Source organism: Brachionichthys hirsutus, unplaced genomic scaffold (assembly GCF_040956055.1).
Source record: "Brachionichthys hirsutus isolate HB-005 unplaced genomic scaffold, CSIRO-AGI_Bhir_v1 contig_852, whole genome shotgun sequence".
Classification (NCBI taxonomy): Eukaryota; Metazoa; Chordata; class Actinopteri; order Lophiiformes; family Brachionichthyidae; genus Brachionichthys; species Brachionichthys hirsutus.
This window is the reverse complement of record NW_027180553.1, coordinates 49,859-58,421: the sequence shown is the minus strand read 5'-3', so window position 1 is coordinate 58,421 and position 8,563 is coordinate 49,859. Positions and strand designations below refer to the sequence as shown.

At 43.3% G+C, this 8,563-nt stretch overlaps 1 protein-coding gene across 1 annotated transcript; it reads right to left on the bottom strand.

Moving 5' to 3' along the window:
- Positions 1 to 356: 356 nt before the first annotated feature.
- Positions 357 to 8,281, bottom strand: LOC137915934 (MHC class II transactivator-like). Its single transcript, XM_068759056.1, has 19 exons — positions 8,227 to 8,281; positions 7,346 to 7,393; positions 6,869 to 6,889; positions 6,055 to 6,120; positions 5,775 to 5,819; positions 5,335 to 5,526; positions 4,638 to 4,751; positions 4,492 to 4,548; positions 4,169 to 4,380; positions 2,820 to 4,024; positions 2,140 to 2,661; positions 1,805 to 1,978; positions 1,662 to 1,739; positions 1,486 to 1,566; positions 1,307 to 1,390; positions 1,024 to 1,107; positions 845 to 928; positions 605 to 688; positions 357 to 432 (listed from the first exon to the last, which is right to left on the bottom strand). The coding sequence occupies exons 1-19, from the start codon at positions 8,279 to 8,281 to the stop codon at positions 357 to 359; spliced, it is 3,282 nt and encodes a 1,093-aa protein (XP_068615157.1).
- Between the last annotated feature and the right edge of the window lie 282 nt (positions 8,282 to 8,563).

Genomic DNA, 8,563 nt, shown 5'->3' with positions numbered 1-8,563 from the left:
AAATGGTGCAAAGACAGATAAAAACAAACAAACAGCATTAGTTGATTTTCCTTTGTAGGGTCATGGGGTTCTGGATCCTATTCCAGCTGACCTCCTTCACCTATAGTGTATGTTTCTGGATTGGCGGAACAGGAATCTTCTTGCTGTGAGGCGACATCAGCCATCAGCACAGCTAGTGCACATTTGCCTCTCAAATCAAGTGTAATCTTTTCACATTTCCCCCCCAGTTTGTTCTGTTTTATCTGCTTTCAGTCCTTCGAGCAGACATGCTTCAGAAAACGTGTAAACGTGTGCATAAGATCAACAGGATGAAGGAAACCCCCCAGAGCCTTCAAGCACAGAGGCTGTGAACGGGTCTAATGACAAAGGATGCGGTTGTCCTGCTGGTGAAGTCTCTCAAACACTCCATACGGAATGCACTGGTTCCACATCCTGAGATGAGATGTAAATGAATAGAGGAAACAAAATGGGGAAAATGTCAAACTGGAGTCGGAAATGAGATGAACACACGTTCCTTTTGTATTTGGAGCAAATAAAGAGTGGCTTAAAAAAAAAGAAGAAGCTGGATGGGGATATGGTGCTGATCACACAGAAGCAAGCTCACCTCAAGGCCTTCATTTTCTTACAGCCTCTCAGACTCACTCCGAGGCTCTGAGCACCAACATCTGTCAGCTTGTTATACTTCACACTGTCAGACCAAAGGACCGAAGAGCTCAGCATTAATGTTTCACTGATGGAGGCAGCATTTGTGAAAACTGATCGAATAGTTAGATATATTATATATTTATAGTTATGTTATGTTTATTGCGTGCGTGTGTGTGTGTGTGTGTGTGCATAGTCTTACTCCAGTTCAGTGAGGGAAGCCATGTGTGGAAGGACAGCTGCTAAACTCTCTGCCCCTTCATCAGAAATCATGTTACTGTAAAGACTGGATAAAAGAAACAAAGCGGGAGAAAAGGAAATGAAAGTGAACAGTGTGTGTCCCTTTCGGGTGTGTTGTGTGTGTCTACAGTCGGAGTTTACCTTAAACAGTGCAGTTTGGGTAGTTCCCTCAGCATGGCTGCAACTTTCTTCACCCCATGGTCCCCAATACAATTCTGTGACAGACTGGAAAACAGGAAATTCCTGGTTTTACAAACGCTGCTTATTAAACACATTTCACTATATTAGAAAGTAGAATTAGTAAAGAAAAAAAGGAAAAAGTACAAATAGTATGGTGGGATTCAGTTTGTTGCTGTGAGAAATATCAACTGTCACCTCACCCAAGCGGGAGATGATGCCGACAGAGGAGAATGTTTCTACTCACTTGAGGACCTCCAGGAAACCAAGTGAAACCAGAACGTTAGCCAGTTCCACTGCGCCGTTGTCCCCGATCTTACTGTTCTCCAGACTGACAGAGGAGAGAGACAGTGGACCACAGACAGACAGTCAAGTACAAACAGAGACAGAACAGAGACATCAAGAGGCAAAGGTGTCTCCATTTACTCTAAGTGACGTAGGTTATGTAGACCCGGCAGGAGCTCCCATAGCTTGGGAAGAGCAAGGGGACCCCTCTCTGGACCGAGCCTAAGATAAGACCATGATGTCATCATCATCATCATCATCATCATTATAATCATCATCATCATCATCATCAGCAGCAGCAGCAGCACGTTACTCACTCAAACTCCAGCATGTGCAGCTCTTTGATGGCAGGCACTCCTTCTGCCAAGAAGGAATCTGATTGGCTGGAAGTAAAGGTACACACTTCAGCAACAAATTGCATTGGTATGTGTGTGTGTGTGTGTGTGTGTGTTACCTGTATGGCAGCCTCTTTTGCAGATGTATGTTCACCAGCTTTGCCAGGTGCTCTACGTGACACACCTGTGTGGCTTTCAGAGGGTGAATCTTGAATTTGGACAGGGCCTTTTTGCAGAGCTCCTCTTCACCACTTTGATCCAGCCGTTCCCACAGGCTGATGACATCAGCAATGCAAGCTCTGGATTGACAGCCAGACAGTTAAGTATAGAACAGCTGAAACAGTTCAGAACAATAGGCTTAAATTGTTTAAAGCAAATATAATTCTACCTTTACTGCCTGCTGCAGTCTCACGATCATTTAACCATTATAGCGCCTCGTGTGCCGTGGACTGATCTGTACCTGTATGTGTTGATGCTGTCGAGTCCCAACAGAGCCCTCAGCCCAGAGATCTGTATCCCAGAATCTTCCAGGTCCAAAAAAAAGCTTCGACTTTGAGCTTCATTCCCTTGGAGAAGATTCTGCACAGCGAAGACGTCTGCTGGGTTGAGTGGGACTCCATGAAACGTCAGGACTTCTGGAAATGTCTTCCCCAGTTGAGCAAATAGCTTCACCCTGCCACTGTCGGCGCTTCCATCGCAATGCGTGGGAAATGCCTCGTAAATGTAGTGACATGCCTGCAGGACCTGGACGGGGCTCAGGTCACCATACGAAAGCTCTTTGAGGAACTCTGCTACCGTGGCTTGCCTGCTGACCGCAGTCTCTGAGTATGAATGAAGCCCCTGCAATTCTGTCCAGTCCTGGAACAGAATCCCAACTGCAAATCTCTGCGTGAGCTCAAGCTCCACCCTTTGAGGGTGTCGGCGTCCTCTAGTGCCTGACTGGAAAGCAAGAATCTGGAGGAAGGTACGTTCTGATACGATCCTGGGCACAGAAAGTGAGAAAAAGTTCAGAAAATCCCTAGAGTGACGGGCATTGAGGGATTCCCTCTGCCAGTCAATCAATCAATCAATCAATCACTTCTCATTTAATCAGTTTAACCATTTAGCCAAAAAGACTTTCATGAATACAGAGACGTTTACCTGGACAGAGACAAATGAACCCCTGCAAGGTAACTCTGAAGGAAAGGGTTGGCCCACAGCAGGATGAGGTCATCATCGCTACCAAGGGAACCACTCGAGGGAACCTTCCTTGTCCTCGTGCGGTAAGAGTAGAAGAGGCCCGTCCTGTGGCCAAACCCATTGAGTTGATCGGATATGATCCATCCAGTGGACAGAATTGAGGAGTTTGCTTTTACCCCCTGCCAGGCCAAATAACACAGCTGGGATAGCATCTCTCTCTCGCCCACCTCGGATTCCTCTTCTTTCTTTCTTCTCGTCCTCCTTGCTCTTTGCTTGCGTCCCCGTGGTCTGGACTTTGTCCGGGCATTTTTCCGACATCTTTTCGCTGGTGATCTAATTGGGATCTGCTGTTTTTGCACTAACTTTCCCATTTGAGGACCAGCCTGTGAGTAAGCGGTGTTTCTGCCCCTTTCCAGTTTCAGACAAAGCACTCGATGACACAGCCCCGTCAAAGTTTTCGGCAGGCTGTGTGAGCCATCGGACTCTTCCAAAACCAAGAAGACCAATCGGCATAGGCCGGGATTCCAGCAGAGGAGATGCAGGTAGCTGCTGTTTTTTAAGTGCTCCGACGCCGACGCTCTGAGGGCAGGAGTGGTGAAGTACTGGGACAAATATGTCCCTATATCTGCGAGGGTAAAGCCACACAACTCCAAAAAGCTGTCTGCCCGTCGGAGTAGCTGGCTAGCGCTGCCTCTGGGTCGGCTGGAGAGTAGCAGCGTGCAGCCTGGAAGGAGGACTCTCTGAAGGATGGCGGAGTATAACTGCCTTATAGTGTACGTCCGTGCGCTACTGTCTCTTTGCAGCGATGGTATCAAGTCTTTTTCTTGAATCTGGAGTAGCGTTTCATATTCACGTAAGCTATCAAACCCATCAAATATAACGAGCACTCGCTTTGGGGTGGCAGCGATTTGAGTGGACACTGCATTCGGGTTGAAGCAGGGCGGGGCAAAAGACGAGAGATCCAATAGGAGGCTCTGAAGGCTAAAGATCGGCTCTGTCAGCGTCAGCGCTTTGCTATCTAATACAAAGACAAAGTCAAAGTTTGGAACGCAGTCTCGGGACCAGTCGTAGCACAGCTTCTTGATCAGAGTGGTTTTTCCCATAGCAGCAGCGCCGAGCAACAAGATGCAGCGTTTGGGCTTGTCTCCGTTGGAGTGTTCAAAGATCTGAATGCACAAATGTAAGTTGAAGTCAGTTATTTCATCAATCGTATATAAACTGAATGATTAGGATTCTGAATGAGTCAAAAGGTTGCGTCGTGTTCAAATGGCACATTAATAGGTGAATTTCCTATCCATTAAAAGTCTCACCTGACTCACACTTAACCTGTTTTTTTGTCGATCAGTGTCTCCCGCAATGAATGAATCCAGTGATTTGTTTTTGTTTTTCCCGCTGCCAAAAATCTCTCGTCGGCATAAATGTGCATCCACATAATGAGAAACGAGATTAATCCCTGCTTCAATGTCCTGGCAGGTTTGATTCATGTGTTCCTTTGCTTTTTGAATGTAGTCCTTCACAGCCTCTGGAAATCACACACAGCTCGACGGTAAACTTTATTTCCTGATTACAGGATTCTTACAGCCAGAAAAATCAATGCAATAGAGGAGAGGAGTGAAAGTATATGGCAACTTACGTGGCCTATTGGGAACAATGGGAAACTGAGGAAAAGATTCCTTACATGTGGATATGTCTGAAAATCAAATTCCATGATTTGTGTCATTGTAATTATTCTGCAGAGTAATTGAAGTAGAAGCAGAAAGAAGCAAACATCATAATTACCATTGCTTGGAGAGAGTGGTGAGGCTGGAGGGAAAGAAACAGCTTTGCTCGTTGTGTCTGAAAGGGATGCCGGTGGGGATGAACTCATCTGGACCGGAGCTGCAGCCCCGCCCACTACAAACGCAAGAAAAGAAGAATGAAGCGCATTCACATCCACAGCAGTATCGGTCGTCATCTTTGCTGTTCAAACAATGCTCTGCTATTTTGATCTCTGCATACATGAGATAGAGTCAGCAGACACGCACACACTAGTTCCCAAAATCAAGTGTTTCATCATCACCTGGGGAGAGCGGCGGCATTTGATGTCTGCAGAGCGGGGCGACAGCAGGAACTACATCGGAAAGAGGGATTAGAGAGCGGGCACTTGTAAAGACGCATTTGCACCATAAACACATACAAGAGGGAACAAGGCAAGCTGGTTTGTGTAAATATTTTGTACAGAAAGTGTTTCATAAAGTACACGCAACACATGAAATAATAAAGGAGCAATTAAATATGCATTTAACGCAAGCATTTCAAGGGTTTACTATCATGTGCACAGCAATCCCAATCGCCAGTGAATATTTTCAGGGCAATTAGAACTTTGTAGAAGTTGAACGGCATAACCTTCTCGAACAGGGTGTTTTAAAGAGCTATTACTTATTGAAGTGGTGCAACTAAAAGCAGGAGTAAACCTGGATATGGGTAATCGACTTACCTAATATGTAGGTGGGTGGAGGAGCTACGTTGGGGAGAGAAAATGTAATAGTCGGTTGAGAGAGCTGCAGGTTTCCTGGAGCGTCTGGGGTGGCGATAAGCTGAATGGAGGGATGAAGGTGAACAATTCTTGGTGGATCGGTGGAGAGGCCTGCCATTCCTGCTGGACTGAGCGCTGATCCTGGGTCAGTGCCTTAAGAACAAGCAATGACAACATCCACGTTGTGTTCTGAGCTGCATAACGCACACGATGTTAGCATTTTACCACGTACTGTATTATTCAGATTTATTTGATATGTTATTAAGATGCAGCAACACTGAAGACTTTCATGACGGCGATTTGAATGAGTGATTTAAATCTTTGGGATGATTTTTTATTATTTTATTAAAATAAAAAGAGTCCTTAATAATACATTTACAGCAGGAACACTGGCAACTTACCAGTGATCCCATATTTCTTTGGTTCCTCTTTAGTTTCTGGTTGGCCTGCAAAAGTTAATTACCTTGAATATAAATGCGTAAGGTAAAAGACAGAGTAGATAGTTTGACAACCAACTAGCAGTCAAGGCTGTTTTTATCCAGTCAACCAACCTGATCTTCAGTGTTATACCTGAACCTTGAGTTTGGTCAACTTTTAAACTTCGCTAGCCTTAAATGATGGGAACTGTTAAATAGGATTTTAAGCCACAGTGTCACAAAAACCAAGTAAAATGTCGATCACCTGCTGGTCTTTGCCTTTTAGGCCAGGATGGCGTGCTGTCGCCATTGAACTGCAGCGAGCAGGGATCTGGAGAGGGAATACATCAACAGAAAGTGTGAACCTGCTGCACAAGAATTCATTTAAGAGTACAGAATATTGAAGCTTTATTCCTAAAATTAAGTATGCACTGCTGAGCTGCAGATTATAGGCAGTTTGGTAGATTATATCACCTCTGGGTCTCTTCCCACTGGTATTAGCTCTTCCTGTCGTTTGGTCCGTTTGCGCTGCTGGCAAAGACGTTTCCCCTGTAGTGCACCAAAAAGGAAGTAAAGGAATCAGTCAAGCAGCTACTGACACACTAACCACAAACGACTGGCGTGATCATTCACTTCATTTTCAAACGTCGTGCGTCTCTCACCAGCTTGAGGAATTAAAAAAGGAAGAGGTTACGGGGTAAATCTATAGAGCAACTGTCCTGAGATGTCAAAGTTAGACATCGTCTTTGTGCTTTGTAGACACCCGTTTACTTCTTTGTAGACCGCACTGCTCTGTTTGTGAATATAATGGGACTATTGCACTTTACCTGTGCATTTTGAGCAATTATGCGGAATCCTATATCTCAGTTGACTGGGATCGGTTGGGAGTCGCCAGCCTCATCTCAGGGCCGAGAATAATTCAAAAACCACCACATAGCATCAAAAAGCACATGTTTGTCTTGGTGGGGTGATAGATAGAGAGAATTACGCAGTAGATTGACCGTTGTCGTCTTGTACTACAGAATCATAGCACTCAAATAAATGATGAAGATGTTTGCAGAGGTTTGGTTCAAACTTACCTGCTATGTTCTCCAGGTACCCTTCAGGAAAGCATTCAGAAAAGTAATCTAAAACACAAATAATTAGCATGATTAGACAAAACATGAACAGGAATGAACTTCGCTGACTAAATCTGCATGTTTTCTCGCCATGTTATTAAGTTATTATTAAGTTTCTAAAAGACGACAACAAACTCGGACCCTCTAATAGAGTCTTATTTATTATCTTCCATATATTTGCACATGGTATGTTCAGATATGAGACTAAAAGCACGAGGATAAATAAACAGAATAAAATGACGATCCTTACTGCGGCTACTGAGATCTTCCTCACAACTCAACAATGAATCGCCTAAATCTGTGCCGAGGCAAGCTGTGAGCGAGAATTGGACAATAGATTGATCCTTTTAGTCTGACACATAAATATTTGAATTTGTGCATTGTCACATACGACACGCTATAAATCATGACTATTGCAGAGGATTAGCTGCAGCTTACCCGCTATTTTCTCCAGGTATTCCTCATCAAAATCATCCAAAAAAAAATCTAAAAGACACATAAAGAGCATTATTCAACAAAACATCTGCAAAATCTAAGATATGATAGTTTAAAGCAACAAAATTGTATGGGCATGTACCAAAACGCGATCGGTCAGCAGTGCAAAAATTTCATGGATCCAGAAGATTCACACGTGTGGCTCCTTAAATCTGATATGACCTAATGTAACCTGTGTGTGAAAAGGTGAATACTGACAGGAAATGTCCTACATAAGCCCCGTTAAGTAATGTTACAGTAACATTCCTGAATTATCATTACATTCTGGAAAAATACATTCAATTAAAATGCAGTCAACGTGACATATCTTTACAGAATTTTACTGATACAATGGTTTCCGGAATTGTGCTTTAAATTTGCAAGAAAACACTATGAAGCATTTATTTATTTCTAGGGATTAATGTTGTTTTAAAATCCAGTAAAATGTGAAAAAAAATAACACGCGGGGAGCATGAACCTCCGCCAAGCAGCTCATTCCCCTCACAATTAGATTTACACCATCCACATGGTGATCCGGATCACTATTAATAAAGGTTTATACAGTACATTGTTTTTGGTATCTTTATACACCAAACATGAAGAAATAAAAGTGAATCAGAGTTATTTGTAACTGATCTTTTAATCTATAAATATGAGTTTGAATGTTTCCTGAACTCTGTCTTCTGGATCAGAGCCAGCCAGAAGACAATTTTCATGATGGTGCATATCGGACCCCTTCATGACTGTGATTTTTGGTGAGTGAATTGAATGCATATTTTACAAGATATTATTATTATTATTATTATTATTAATTATTATTATTCCACCTTTCTTGAAATACTGACCTGGTAGATCTCCCAAGTCTGGGCTGATATATGGATCCTGATCCAGCTCCTGCATCTCGGCACCTGCTAACACACACACACCCACACACACACGCACACACACACACAACTCCCCTTTGAGCCAACATCAGGTTTTTACTCATTACTTATCATCATTCCAAGACAATACTACAGTCAAACTTGCTTGATTTGCATACCCTATACCGAACAAGTTGACATGAATCATTTGTGAAACCAAAGCTAATGACAAACATTCGCATACTGTATTTTTAGAACTGTGTTCTACTCGTTTCTGGTATTATGGCCTCATGTATTTTAAGTACCTGCCAGTTTCCAG

Coding starts and splice junctions, on each gene's coding strand:
- LOC137915934 (XM_068759056.1), bottom strand. CDS start 8,281: ATGCAGGAGCTGGATCAGGATCCATATATCAGCCCAGACTTGGGAGAT. Junction 4,752..5,334: donor TCCACCCACCTACATATTAG/GTAAGTCGATTA, acceptor TTGCGTTTGTAG/TGGGCGGGGCTGCAGCTCCG. Junction 433..604: donor AAGAAAATGAAGGCCTTGAG/GTGAGCTTGCTT, acceptor ATCTCATCTCAG/GATGTGGAACCAGTGCATTC.